The sequence below is a fragment of the Trachinotus anak genome, unplaced genomic scaffold, assembly GCF_046630095.1.
Source record: "Trachinotus anak isolate AG129_WGS33_773 ecotype Australia unplaced genomic scaffold, CSIRO_AGI_Tana_v1 ptg000025l, whole genome shotgun sequence".
NCBI lineage: Eukaryota > Metazoa > Chordata > Actinopteri > Carangiformes > Carangidae > Trachinotus > Trachinotus anak.
In genome coordinates, this window is record NW_027273876.1 from 10,528,690 (window position 1) to 10,544,476 (window position 15,787).

Sequence of the window (15,787 nt, forward strand, 5' to 3'; positions counted from 1 at the left end):
CTGTAGGTATCACCATGATTAATAAAATGACAGGCCGGTGCAGCTTGACAATTAATAATGTTGTCAACAGTTACAAACTCCATGCTAATGTGCGTGCCAGTACATAATTCTAAAACAACTGATTAACATTTTGATATCAGGCACAGCCAAAATTGTGTTTGTCATCAGTAGTTGTCACATCTTGGCTCAGAGAGTTGACACGCTGCTCAGTTTTAGTATAAACTGGTGATGCCTGGTGGTGCTTCGTGCTCCGGGCCTTGCTGAAGAATGATCAAATATCCCATTATTCACAGTACAGGACCTGTGATTTGATGGTAATCAAAGGAGGATTAATGCTGCTCTGAATGCATAGGTTTTCCCTACCCCTTATTATGTAGTTGATTTTTCTGTTATTCTGTCAGGCTCCTGTATTTTCTCTTTGTATCCGCTTGAAATGAAGCCACTGCGCTTTGTGTTTATCCGAGGCTTTCACAAGTGGCGTAAAACAAGGCGAAAGTAAGATAGTGAAATGGGTTGCGCCATACAGGTTCGCCATTGTCTGCCACAGTCCCCTGACACAGATAGCGTCCTCCAGGAAAGTTTGCCACATCAATTGTTCCAGAAAGCGCGGCGCTCTCCGCCCGCAGGGTATATGAGAGGGTGGCCAAAATGATCCTATTTTCTTGCACAACTAGTGAACAGCAGTAACAGCTCCCTCTGGGAGTCAGGGGTGTAAGGGAGAAAAAAGAGGCTTATCAGGCATGAGAACCGTGAACCAGCTCTAAGTCACATGCAATTGCTTTAATGATGTACAATCAGACAGAGAGAAAGGGCAGTGCAGGAAGTACTGCAGCTGGAATAACAGAATTATCTCCTGACTTAGTGTTCAACAGGGGGGCTCTTGGAGCATGCATGGACGCTGTGCCAGAGCTCTGTCTGGGGCCTGTTGTAAGATAATGGTGTTAATTTTGATAAGAATAAAGGGGAAGAATTGAGGGGGGGGATACTTTGGGAACCCATTAATGTAATCTTGTGTGGGATTAATTCTTGAGTGCAGCGGGAGTGCTGTAAGGGCCAGTGTGAAGTTTATTCACAAAGCGTCCCCACCTAATCTGCAGTTTAAAATGTAAAGTGTAATTAAAGACACTCTGCCTGAGACACTAAGCCTGACTATTTGCTTATTACTCTATCGGAAATTGTTTTTATGATCTGCTTGTTTTGAAGTCGTTGCCTTGTGTAAAGCACTTACGGTGGCTTTAGAAACGTGCTCTATAAATAAAGATCATTATCATTATTATTATTATTATTATGAAGGGAGTGTTACATTGGTGAGACAACATCCTCAGCCTGCCTGGGAACTCAAACCTGAGTAGGGACTTGCTGTTAAGCCACATACAGTATCAGCAGCATTATACATTTTACCCTGAGCTTAGTCCTGTGTTGACTTACATAATCACTTACACCTGAACATCTCGTTTTTGTTTTTCGCTCGCTATGACAAAGGAATCCAAGCTAAGCCATAACAAAGAAACTCAATTACACTGCATGGGAATAATGATGAAGACACATCCTGAAGCCACAATTACCATGTTTTATCACTTACTGTATGCGTTACTCTTCTTTATTTTTGCAGAGCTGCGGTTCTCACGGATCGTCTATCAAGGGCGGCAGCGTGGCAGCCGGCACATCAGCGGCAGCCCCACCTATTCTCAGCAGAGCGCTGTCTAAAGGGAAACGCTTCAGGTGAAAATGACATCCTCTTATTTCGAGCCCTCTTTCATACACAGTATCTTTCATTCAGTCAGCCAATATCCAGATATAAGAGGCAGCCAAGGGAGAAATTTAATCATCCTGCAATATGGTAGAAAATATAGACCTCAAAATAATAAACCGATCATTTGTAAACATTTTCAGAAAGATTTATGGTGATTATAAGTGGGAGCAGCTATGTTAATATATATCTTGTATACACTGGCAACACCATAAGCTTTGCCTGTGTGCATACCCTTAGTCAGATTCAGGCCTTTTATAGGAGGATTATAGATTTAGCTAGTTCCACAGAATGAAAATTAGAGTCTCTCAAAATAGTTGGAAAAAGTAGATGTCTTTATTTACGTGACATGTCCAGTAAATTGTGCAAAGTGATTAAATATGTACTCAGGCAGATTCTGAAATGACTACTTGCAGGCTGATAGGGAAGAGCATACAGGGAGGAGGAGACACCCTCTGAGGAGAAGCGAATTTTAATGTGCAGAGTTAAACATTGATTCAACCAAATTCCTTTCATGCCATCCTTCAAATGACAGAAGATTCAACAAAATTAACAACATTTTGCTACGAGGGATCTCAGAGGCAGTAGTGCTTTGTGATCACAGCAGTCGGTATCAAAAGCTGCCATTCCGAATCCTCAGAAGAACATAGGGATGTGCGTATAGAGCGTGCCACAGTGGCTGTATCTTGGATGCTTACAGAAAGGCTTCATTTGCTTTGATGATATGGGTGTAGACACACTTTGACAAACAATGACATTCAGCCGCACGACGTGCAAAAACTAATTTCACAAAACTTTATTTCCCCTAGCACCTGCTGCGCTCATTGTTGGCAAATCACTAAAAGTGTTTGATTGCTGGTAAATGTCTACATTTCACCTGATCGGATTGTGTTGAGCAACACTGGGAGCAAAACTTGATGAAAGTGTTGCAAATCTAAGAGGACAGACTGTGCAAAAAGCTTCAAATATTCATTTGAAATCGAATTGCATTGAGCAGTAGACAAGCCTTCAGCAATATGTCATGAGAACATACAGTACTGGATGTACAGTGATTAAAGGCAGCTATGTTTGGGGAGATAATGGGGGAACTCCGATGTTGCGTTTACATGCAGAGGGAGTTTTTAGATGTGTGGTTGACTATGATGACAACGGCAGTGAAAACCCCACTGAGGCGCCAGTTGTTCTCTGCTTTAATGGACCTCAGTGCTGTGTCACAGAGGAACGTTTTTTTTTTTTGTTTTTTTTTTCCCCAAAAAGGTTGTCATGTGTGGCTGCAGGGACGGTGCCAACTTGTCCTGGTTTTTTATTCTCCACAGTGTCATGCAGGTGCCTCATGGAGGGCAGCTGACAGTCAATCATCTGTTCAGCGTGTTCTCAGAGTAGGAGGAGGCAGGGGAGAACCAAACTGTGATGGATGATGTCGAGATGCTTTCAGCTATTGACCTGAGAAACTAGACCACATTGTGAGCTATCAGGAGAAATGCCCCATAAAAACATGTCAATATGACCCATCAATATTGCTGTAAAAGGTTACCTGGGCATCATAGGCTCTGTCACAGTGTATGACCATGTGCAGATTGATTCACCTGCTTGAATGCAGACTATATCGGTTGAAGTGGAATTTTTCAGGACAGTGAAGCCATCACATAAATCACTGAAAATATAGACATCATAGTACAGACAACCATGTTGCTGCTCTTTAACCAACAAGAGTAACAGTCCACAGCCGCGCTAGCAGCACTGTGAGGTTTTACTAAGGTACAGCACTGCTTTGAGCTAAATGCTAAATGTAGCATCCCATCATGCTCACCTGCAGCAAGTACAATGTTTACCATATTCAGCACCTTATTTTAACGTGTTAGCATGCTAACCTCTGCTAGCTCTAAACACAAGGTACAGGCTGATGGAAATGTCATTAGTTTTGAAGGTATTTCATCATCAAACCTGATAATGGCAAAAAAAAAAAAAAAAAAGAAAGAAAAAAAAAAATCAGGGGATCACCAAAATTATTAGGTAAGTCATCCTGAGGTGGACATGAACCAAATCAGAACAGTTGTCAAAATATTTGACTAAAAACCAAAAATGTCAACATCATGATGGCACGAGGGGATAATTCAGGGCATCACCAAAGTCAGTAGGACTGTGAACAGACTGGGACAAAGCAGTGGACCAACCGACAGACTGACATGGCCATCGACATGTGGTTAGCGTGCCTAAAAAATATTGTGTTATTTATTGTACACAACAGGCTAAAATGAACCGATCAGTCGTTACAGATACAGATACATTGTGAATAAACTGACCAGCACTTAGCTCGCTGCTCTGCCTCTTCTCACACTTATTTCCGAGATGCTTTGGCAGCACGACCAGACGGAAATAAAAACCTTGCGAGTCAGGGTATAATCATCACACTGTCGATGGTCAATCATTGTTTTCATTCGTGCTGTTGCGGAATTTGATCAATCACCGAGATTCCTTTGTCATGATTGGAGGGAATCATGAGGAAATTGTAGTCTTGTGGGCTAATCAATACGCTCAGGTCGAGTCCGTGAGCATGAGTTTTTCACACAGTGAGTAGGAAACACACTCGGTGTCTGTCTGCTGTTCATGCGGCATACTGTCACGTTGTCCCCCTCAGTCTCCCAGGCTTTTCTGTCTGTCTCCACTATATCCAAAAAACAGGCATGAGAAGAGAGGATCTGATTAAAATATGTACAGGATTACTCTCCCGGCCAGGCTTACCCATGCTGTACATTTTTCGAGATAAGCAGCTGTCGTTCAGTTTTAGACCGTTAACATTTAACATTCATTAATTACAATAGCCTGGTGATTTTGTCCATAGAAACATAGTGTAATTTTTCCAGCTTTCAGTTAATCCTAATTAAAAAAAAATCAGCATGCTAATAGGCAACAAAACTGACATAATTCAGCTTTATTCATATCAACTTTTTACAACATCAGTCGACACAAAAGCTAATGCTGGCAAAGACTAGAGCCAACATTAGCCATGCTTATTGTTCCACAGCCATGGACATTTGGAAATTATTATAGCTGAATATTTTTTTTGCACAGTGTTCCGTTCAGCTATCAATTAATATGTCCAGGGGACTATTTAGTTTACTGCATGACTTTGAATGAATCAGGGAGTTCAGTTTAAGGACAAGCTAGGAAATATTAAAGTTTGAACAGCCTGATCACTATTGAAAGACCAAAAAAGAACCACTGTATACATACAGAGCCAAGAGCCAAAATCAAGCTGGAATGTTTTGTCAGCGTCAGTGATTTGTGTTAAGTGCTACGATAGAAAAAATTTTTCACCCAAAAGCACTAATATGTCATAAGTTGTTTTTGTGGTCCAGTTTAACTAACACAATCAAGTGATACATTGCTCACAGGAGAAACAGAATCAGGTGAACAGCAGGAGAGACTCTCCAAAAAATATATTCAAAAACACTGAAAATAATTTAGGTCTGTATTTCACTCGTGCTGTCGGAGCCGTTTGTTCCTGCGTTATATACTCACACATCAGCCTGCAGTATAGTGCAGCATAATTTTGATTCACATCTGATGTCACTGCTTTATTGCGGCAGACGTGCAGAGATCTGCTTTGAAATCGACCACCTACTGCCCACAGAACAATTTAAAAACAGTCTGCCTCGGGAGAGAGCACAGTTTTCTTTGATCTTTAACGGCAGCAGGATGTCATTACATACGGGTCATTTTGTTGTGGGTAAATTAAATATTATTTAACATACAGTTGAACTCATAGCTGGTACATTTTAAAGTTTGCAAAGAGAAACATTTTAGCATTTAGTGTTTTACATATGCGAGCTGTGTTGCTCTATGGGCGGCATGTCAGGGTCAGGCCAACACTCTGCTCCATATCTTGACAACTATTGGATGGATCCCTCTTAAATTTGCTGCACATATTCACGGTCCCTAGAGGGCGAATCCTAATGACTATAGTGATCTGAATTTTCCTGTAGAATCACTTGCAGTTTTCACTTATTCAGGGAAATAACTCTCAACGTCCACAAAAAAAAAAAACACACACACACACACACACAACTTAATTTTCTCTAAGAGGACTCTGTGAATTAGCTCCCAGAGATGGATGGGCACAAAAAAAAAAAATCTCGATTTTGGTGATCCCCTGACTTTTAATAAGTAAGTGGCCAAGTACAGCCTCACAGAGCTGCCTGCACGGCTGTAGACTCAGTCTTGTTCGACAGCAGTTCCATCGAGCCATGACAAATTATTTAACACCTATGTAAATTGTATTGCTTACTGGTAAATTACTACTCTTATACTCATGTATCTGATGCCTTAGTCTTTTACTTAAGATTTCAATAAAAACATAAAAACAGAAAGGTCAGTCCATCCCAGTCCATTTTAAATCAATGAACACAGAGGATGATATAAATTTGATTAAGCAAATGAATAAGTGATTCAGTGCAGCTTTTTGTGAAATACCGTGCTAATCAGTGATGCTTATCCCCTCTGTTTGTTTCTGTTGTGGTTGCAGAAGCAGTTCCCTTTCACTTAGTCCTGCCCAGCAACGCAGGGAGGCTAATTACTTCAGAACCCCACCCATTTCCAGAGGGAAGCACAAAATATCGACAAATCTCATCGATGGATCCAGAGTGGCTGGGCATGTCTACAAACATTTGCAGGAGGATGAGTCGACAGACATGGAGTCCATAAGAAGGTGAAACCTCTTCGGTCTCTTTGTTAGTTTTCTCATGTTTGCTCAGTCCTCAACGAGGAAATTCTCTTTGCCTTCCTCCTGAGGTCAAATAGACGGTTCAGCATTGCAGACCCCCGGACTAACTGAGGTTAAGTTGGAGTGGCAGAAGGATAATTTTGGGAGAAATGAGTTTATGACTGAAATGCTCTCAGTTCAAATCCGTGAACTAGTTTATGAAATCTGATCCAGGGAAATAAATGAGATCTGCTGTGCCCTCCTTCAACTGGGACTGTCACAATTAATTTGGAGAAGGCACTTGATCCCAACTGCTCAACAGTATCATGGTGCTGGGGAAGTCCAAGATATGAGCCTGTGCGTAATCCTCCCTACACTTGCCACCAGGCTGCTGCTGTGTGAATGAAAATGTGTTTTATCTGCATGGTTTCATCATGGTTAAAAATACAACTATGCCTAAGCTAATTATCAGATGATGCACGAGTTTACATGATTTTCAAGATTTCCAGGATGGTTTGAGTTTGGCTAATGCTTCAGCTTTATGTGAAAGCTTCATGGTCCACATATGAAAGGAATAATTTAATTTTCTGTCGTTTACAAGCTGAAGATGGAGCCACACTGGGTGACGGCAGCCTACTAGAACAAGGCTAAAAATTTTGCAAAGGATTAATTTCAGGCATTCACACATCTTGAATTTCCCCCATGCTCATCCCAGTGTCGAGTAGGGACAGCAAGTTGCCCTATTTCCATGGCTATCATAAGTGAAGCACAGCTACTGGCGCTGATTCAGGAGGCTTTAAAAGCAGGGAGGACTTTTGGCAGAGCCACCTCTCGCCAGTTGGCTATCAGGGGGCTTTAAAAAAACTTACATTTCATAAGCACAGTCTGATGATTCTTACTGGCAGGCTATTAAAAAAAAAAAAAAGGTAGCCTGATGAGAAATCCTCTCTGACATGTTTCTTATCAAAGAGGAGGTGCTTTTTTTTTTTCCAGGTGACCTCAAGGAGGGAAAATATTATCCATGTAGAGACAATGAGTTTTATAGATTATGAATAAGATTGATTGTTGCGGAGCAGATATTTATCTTACACTGCTCCTTGAGGTGCTTGTTTTCCTCAGTACAATAATGCACAATGTCAAGTAGCGCCACTGGCATTTCCTCTTAAACATGAAACACTGAATTGTTTTAGGTTTTTATTTACAGATTCAGAAGAGAGCGTCTGTAAGCCTGAGTAAGGCGGTCCTATTTAGCATATGACTCAGAAACAACCTAATTTGCTGTCTGTGTGTGCAACTTGAGTGATGGCACTGTTATCACAAACGCCTGTCGTTGAAACAGTCCCCACACCCTCGTGCATTCCACTCACTTAAAAGTGCCTAGCAATGTTTCTATTAGCATGCCAACCTGCCTGAGTGTTACAGTGACTTGTAAGATACACTGCACGCTGCCAAACTCTTTATGTGACCTATTTCCATAATTTACATTTTTAAACAAAGCTCCATGGAGCTCAGCATTTCTTTCCGATGGTTGTGCAGAGAGATCCTGCAGGACCATAACAGTTCCCCTCTTACACACACACTCTCACATATGTGCACAAGCACACACGCAGAATAACAAACAAACAAACTAATAAAGGAGCTAATGAGAATCCTTTTTAAAATCACAACGGCAAAATCTGTAAGCTATAGGCAATTAAACCTAACACAGCTTTTTCAAGTGTGAAGGAGAGGAGCTGAAATCAGAGGCCTTCTCATCTTTGGGATAAGATTGCATTCGTGCTGTTAAACAGTTTAGATCTGATTAGCCATTGATGATTCCCTCGCAGATCCCTCAGTCGAACGCTTTCTCTGGCCTTCAGGAGGTTGAAATGACCTATTTCTCGACTTACCATCCACGCAACACCAAGCTACCAAGCTTACAGCCTCCTCCTCCTCCTCTTCCTCCTCCTCCTCCTCCAGCCCCCACCTCTCCCTTGTTGCCATGGATACACCCTCTCCTCTCTGGAAATGAGAAACGGGAGGTGGAAAGGAGAGTGAGAGAACGCGAGTCGGAAAGTGAGGAAAGAAGGAAGATTCTGTGGAGATGATGAGAGTGCAGCGAAGGAAAGATGGAGGCACAGAGTGTAGTGTGGTGGAAAGTGTTTAAAAAAAAAAAAAAGATGCGAGAGACAGCAAACAAACACGAGAATACTCTTCCATGTTTTCCATTTTGTGACAACAAATCCCCGCAGAGTACTGTCAGTTTAATTATCCAGTGTCAAAACATATATTTACCCATCGCAGATAAGGACAGAATTGAAGGCAAATTTGCTACGGGAGTTATTTTTAGATATGTTTTGATCTGCCGGATTTACCTCCAGCTTGCATTCGCCCCTCTAATACCGAGGGAGGAGTGGGAAAGTAATTCAATTATTAAAACTTGGTTATGCTACAAACAGTCTCTGAAAGCCGACAATAACACTGGCTGTCTCCTAAGGCTGTGCCAGGGTGATTCTAAATATGAATTGAGTCTTCAGTAACAACATTAACTCTTGTGCACATTCATTGTATATACAAACCTATCCACTTGACGCTGAATAAGTTTGCAGCTCTGCTGTATTATTTTCAAACTGAACATGATGCTTTTCAAGCTTGTCGGCTCGGTGTTTCACGATACTTTGCGCTTTTAAGATACGTGACTGCAGGATGCATGATGATGCAAACATCCACGCTGAGATTCTCACACCCACAAACGCATCCATGTTCACCCCAAATGTCACATCATGAGCCTGCCAGACAAGGTGTGTTCTTTCAGACTTTCTAATGAGTCTCATTCCAAACACTAAAATTAGAGCACAAGTGCAGCAGTGCAAGGAGGCAAGGATTTTTCCACATACCCACCCAGGCCAGGGTCAGGAATCCAGCAGCTGTGTTGCTAAAGCCTTAAATCTCTGATAAGGCAGTCATGAGAGAAGGGATTTTTACATTCAAGCAGCAACAATACAGGCTGCTCATGCTGAGGATTATAAATAATTACACAAAGATTATGAAAGAACAATACCTAAATAATAATAATTTTGTTGGTGCGAGATGATTTTTTTTCTGGAATTGAAATGAAATGGTGAAAAGCACAAGAGAGCGGAAGCTTTATCTCCATGTTCTGTATTACTCACTCTCTTATATCCCTCATAGGAAATGAGTGTCTAGGACAAAAAGGTCACAATATAAATCACTTGTTCTCTCATTCTCACCCTGCCATTTCTATTCTTTCCTCTGCCTAAAGGTGTGATTCTGCCGGTGGAAGGGTCGGCGCCCTCCTCAGCAGGACTTCACTCTCTCACTTCGCAGCCAGAAAAGGATGGACCGAGGTCCCTTGCACCCGCCTGGATAAGGGAACAACCTTCCTTCCACCCTCCCTGCGCACCCGTTCTGTGCCCATCATCCCCTCGCTTCAAGCGACTGACCTCGAAGCGCCGCATGTCGACACGACTGAGCAGAACCAAGTGGGGCTCCTCAAGTGGCACCCTGCGCTGGCTGGAAAGGCAACGGTGCCCATTAGCAATTCTCCTTCTCCCCCATGTGAGACCATAGTGCTGGCGCCTGGTGTTATGCCCAGCAGTGTTAGCCCTCCCTCTGCCACCGCCACTGCTCCACTGGGGCCGGAGAAGAATCCCTGCTCCGCACAAACACCCTGCTCCATTGAAATTACAGTGGAACTCTCGCAGGAATTAAAACAGAAAAGCCTTTCCAGCTCCATGAAAATGTCTGGGTCTCACAGCGAGATCCACCGCGGTGGCACAAACACTCTCGAGGCCGGGACTGTGCAGGAACGAAAAAGCATCCAATTTTCAGCCGGAGTTCAGCACACAGGCAGTGGGGCCAGAGGTTTGAAGGCAGCAGGCCAAAGAGAAGCCCAGGGACTGTGCCAAGGTCAGACATCCCTCGCGTACGGAGGTGCAAACTGCTCCTTGGCCACCAAAGGACCCAGCTGCAGAGGAACTGGAAACGCTCACGCCAAGCCCTCTGCAAGCTGATTGGATTAACTCTGTAAAGCTTCAAAGACACCGTTCCCAATAACTGTATACCTTTGCTAGTGGCACGGGATGGTTAGCAGGTGTGACCATCTGTGTGGCCACACGGACCAATAACAGATGGCCGTCGATTTTGGAGGAACACGAACAGATTGAACTGCGGAGGCAAAAACACTGACACAAGAAAAGACATCAAGTTATAAAGAAAAAGAGACAAACAAACACACATTGTGAATAAATGTGACTCAATAAGAAAAACAAAACCGTGACTTGAGTGGGAGCTTGACTTTAACAGTGTATTGAAAAAAAAATGCCACTATTTAAAAGGAGCTTCTACTTAGAAACCAAAATAGTGTGTCATCTCTATGTTGTTTCTCTAATGTAAAGAAATGAAATTATATATGTCATATAATATATGTCATATAGACGTATATATATTTGACATACAGTTGTGACAAAATAAAGACTAAGATAACAGTGTTAATTAAGGGCTTTGTTCATCTCAATCCATTCCCACTACACCATCTGAATGAAGTCTGCGCTTGTGTTTGCAAGTTTTTTGTCAATAATATACAACATAAAATAATCAATATAAATACCAACAGTGGTTAAATTACATCTAACATAAAATATGCTAATATTGGGACACATTTTATCTGAGTTACCCCTTTGTCGCCATGGCAACAGACACCTGTAGCATGTTGTTTTTTTTTTAGAGTGGATTTAATCATGCACCTGCTCAGCTATCCCCTGTACCCTGACCCTAAAAAGAGCCACACTAATTAAGTGTAGCTCATTATTTTTGCTTCAGATATTTACCAGATGTATTTTGATAGCTGATCTTCAGGTGTGTGTGTGTGTGTGTGTGTGTGTGTCTGTGTGTTGGCAGGGGGTCCACAGGAATTAATGAGGGTAAAGAAGGTGCAACAGGAAGGAGGAAGTACTCCCCTGAAATTATCTTCTCTTCTCAAGTCTAGAAAAAAAAATAATAATTCTGCAAGCGTCTAACAATGACGGTACAAAATGAGCAGAGGATAATGGTTAAAGGTTTGGTGACAGAGCACGAACACTGCGTATGTGGGGGGAAAAAAAAATGTTTCAGACGCTGTGAATGATTAGAGCAGTTTTGAGATTTTCCACGTTCTCACTGAGGCAGCATTACAGTCTATGTTCATTATTTCTCATAATGCACTTTATACCGTACCCACAGGCCACAAACACAAAAGAAGAACCACTTCACTGTTTTGAATTACAGGAATAGCCATGAGGTTTGTGGCTGGAAATGAAGCGGAGCAGCACACAAGCCGAGTACAATTCTTTATTTATGCCTCATTTACGTCAAATTCAGTATATCTGCGTTTCCGCCCTTTCAGGTTTGAAATGACTCCGGCAACTGAAGTTGTACAGGACTTACAAATGGGTATTACTGAGATTTCTTCATCACTGCTCTGCAGAATAAAACTATCTGGAGTCTATATGAAGGTTTTTATGAAGATTAAAATGAACTTCATTGATCCCCTGAGGGGAAATTGAGCCAAGGCAGCTGCAAAGTAAAGATAAAAATTACCATAAATAGAAAATATTTAGGATTCTAAATACACACAGTGACTGTTCGCTAGACAGACCTCACCGCACATTTCACTGAATTTTCAGATGTTTATGGATTTACATACTGTATTTATCCAGCAGTGCGAGACCACAAAGGGAAGGTTGCAGATATAGGCAAATTAAAGGGAAAACCTGAATAAATAAGTAGAGAAACACAATGAATTTAGATGCTTTCACATTCACTGACTGGTTTACGGGTATGAAAATGATGTGAATGATATATGCTCTCCCCTTCATTGTCACCTATGGGAGATTTCGAACTGACCACCACCATAATCGAAACATTAAATGACGGGAATATTTTTAGGAAGAATGGTGGTCATCCGTCCAGAGGACTTCCTGATGTAGAATGTATTCCAAAGAGCACTGAAGCAGTCCTGGAGCCCCCTGGTATCCCGGCAGTTGACTGAGACACCTGTCTCTTTGCATCACAGTATGATATTTATGACTCAGATGCACAGGATGGCACAGAAATCAACAGTTATGTTTACAGCAGCAGCATCAGCCGTCATGTCGATGATTTAATATTTACAACAGTTCTTTGTCCCACATTATACTATTAAAATGAGTCTGAAGTTTTTTATATCAAGAATTAATGCTAAGGTTGGTTGGTTAAGTTTTTACATACTGCATATATTTCATGTATTTTATTATAAAATCCTAAACTTAAATGGGCGCTGCCTCTTCTGCTGTGTAATGTTTGAGTCTGTTTGTTTCTGGCAATCTTTTTTGCATGTCTTGGTTTTTTAACAGGAAATGTGAATATGCTACAAGTGGCTCTGTCCAGCAGGTCACCAGACACACGCAGTGGCCAATCCAAAAAAAAAAAAAAAAAAAAAAGAATCACTGATCCCTTCCCACAGAAAACAACCAATATTGATGCCATGTTGTGTAATAACTAAAAGCTCCACACCAAATGTCATTGCTCTCCTTTCCTGGTCTTTGTCTTTGATCGTCTTACTTTAATAATAAATTCAGATAATTACCAACGTGAGAGCACACCATCAAGTATGACACCTAAAAATTCTCAGTATTGTAGTCAAATTTGAAACTGGAAATAATGATACCACCATCAGTTCGTGTCAGAGAAGTCTCCTCCCGGTGTGCCGTTAATGAGAGGCCATGTGGATTTGAAAAGTAAAAGATCGGTCTTTGATCAGTGCTCACACTGAACACTGGAAACGCTGTTTGAAGCACCACTCAAAAGAGTTCCAATCTCTCTGTTTCCTGACTGGGTTCTCCTACAAAAAAAAAAAAAAAAAAAAAAATCTGAGCCGAGGCACCAGGCAAGACCCGCCTGAGGCTATGTGACTTGGTGAACTGTGGCTGTTGCTGTAATCAAGACAGAAAATGAGAACACTGAATGAACAGCAGTCAAGGTTCAGTCAATTGAAAAAAAAAAAAAAAAAAAAAAAAAAAAATGACTTTGATGTCATACTGTTTTATGCCGTTTAGATCTTCATTAAGGATTAGTCATTTTCCAAAAAAAAAAAAAGGCATTTTTTCAAATGAATTACACTTTTCCCAGTGTCTTAGCACGAAGTCAAACTTCTTGGGTCTATTTGCGGACAGCATGAGGATTCTGACTTCGTGAAGGGGCTGTAATGCACAAAAGCAAGGAAAACAAGGAGGAAGATTAAAAAGTAAGTGTTCTCATTACCTGAAATGAGCCAGGTTTGTCAGGGGTGGGCCCTGTAGCCCTTCGATTAATCCTCACTGGTGTTGACTCTTTTATGTTACTGAGGAATGTCACACACACGACTGGCCTCCCTCGCTCAGTGTGAGAGGAATACTAATGTGCCAGAGGTGCAGGGGGACAGTGAGCTTCCCCACCAGATGGCATGGAGATTATGAGGACAGCAGGCCGGCATGTGTAATGCAGCACTACCAGAGTGGATGTCTGCTATCATCTCTCACCAGCTCTTCCATGGGATATCAGGTGTTATTTAACACATCCATTGGCAGTGTTAACACAAGTGACAATTTTTTCCCTGAAATTAAATACTTTTTTTCTTGTTTTTGGTAACCAACCAACACACATGCTTAAACAATAAAACAGTAGGCCATTCTGTCTGCTGTGCACCATGCTTTGGTGTAGCTTGTAACACTTATGAATGTTGATAGAAGTAATAAAGTTTGCTATTTTGTTTTTCTTACCATCTGCCTCATCTTTAACAAAAATTAAAAAAAAAAAAAAAAAAAAAAATTTTAAAAGAAACTTCAAGAATAGAAAGTCACACCATCTCCACCAGCTGCACTGTCCAGTGTGGGAGGAGAAGTGTAATTCTGTGGGGATACACTGTGCAGAATATTTGTACATTTACTCTCATAAAGCTATGTAATATCCAGCTATTTCAAGTAAGAGCAATAGTTTTAATGTGTTTAGCCATGTTAGTGGCATGTCTCTAGTGACAGTGGGCCAGCAGTCTACCAATCCGGTCCAGACTAAGCTATCATAAGTAGTGGATGGATTGTCCTGAAATCTGTAAGGACATTCCTGGTCCCCAGAGGATGAAGCTCATTGACTTTAGTGATAGAGACATCATGAGGCTGACATTTTTGTTTTTTAGTGACATGTCGTGGCAACTATTGAATCTTTTATGGCTAAATATCCGCAAAATAATGACACTCTCCTCAGCTTCAGCTTTACTTTGTGTTTATGGCTTAATTAGCAAATGTTAGCGTGCCAAACTCAGCTGCTGAATATGGTTAGAACACTTACTAAACAACAGCATGCATTATGGTCATTGCGAACATGTTAGCATGCCAGCAGAATTGAGCTCAAAGACACTGTCCTCGTGTAGCTGGTAACATGACAACAAACTCTTGGTCTTCATCACAAATTCTGCGTGACTGATGTACAAGTTGTACCTTTTCAGATGTAATGAGAGCAGATGAAGGACCTGCTGGCACGCTGGTCAGGAGAGGGTGAAAGAAAGTTAACTAGTTTTGTGTCTGCATTGTCAGATCTTTTGTGACTACTGCTTTTAACATAAGAGGCTCCTCTTTGAGTGACACTGGCACAATTGTGCGGAGTGGGGAGCAGAGAGAAGAACTGGCGTTTAACAATGACGTTTGTGACAGCTAATTTTTTCCTTATTAAACTCTAATGCAGCTGTTCTGGAAATATCTCCTGGTGTCATCCCATCATACTAACAGTCAGTTATCTATGTGAACATGAAAGAGGGCTCATTTTTCCATTAGGAACACTTGCAATTTATCACCTCATGCAGTGTCGCATTTAGATTCAGAGGGATCGGTAGAACAATGTTCAGTAGTTAACCTAGTTAGTTTGCCAGCGGAGCAGTGTTACTGCAATGCAACAATAGTCCATCTGCGCCCTCTTGCCTCAATGTTGCCCAGATATTGTGAGTTAGAGTCAATAAACAAATGTTTAGTAACAACAAAGAATATGAATAGCTGACAGTGCTCATCATTGGCAATATAGTCTCCAGTGCGACACAGTAAAAAAAAAAAAAAACACACACACACACAACGACATTTTGTAAATGTACAGGTGCTGGTCATATAATTAGAATATCATCAAAAAGTTGATTTATTTCAGTAATTACATTCAAAAAGTGAAACTTGTATATTATATTCATTCATTACACACAGACTGATATATTTCAACTGTTTATTTCTTTTAATTGTGATGATTATAACTGACAACTAATGAAAACCACAAATTCAGTATCTCAGAAAATTAGAATATTA

At 41.2% G+C, this 15,787-nt stretch overlaps 1 protein-coding gene across 3 annotated transcripts in view; it reads left to right on the forward strand.

The window, feature by feature from the left end:
* The window catches only part of nrg3b (neuregulin 3b), a 177,787-nt gene extending 166,841 nt beyond the window's left edge, over window positions 1–10,946 (forward strand). For all 3 annotated transcript variants that reach the window (XM_071462733.1, XM_071462732.1, XM_071462734.1), the window contains 3 exons: window positions 1,613–1,722; window positions 6,276–6,458; window positions 9,715–10,946. In XM_071462733.1, coding sequence (XP_071318834.1) covers window positions 1,613–1,722; window positions 6,276–6,458; window positions 9,715–10,465 — 1,044 coding nt within the window. In that variant the 3' untranslated portion in view covers window positions 10,466–10,946. The remainder of the gene's footprint in view (window positions 1–1,612; window positions 1,723–6,275; window positions 6,459–9,714) is intronic.
* Window positions 10,947–15,787: the final 4,841 nt, after the last annotated feature.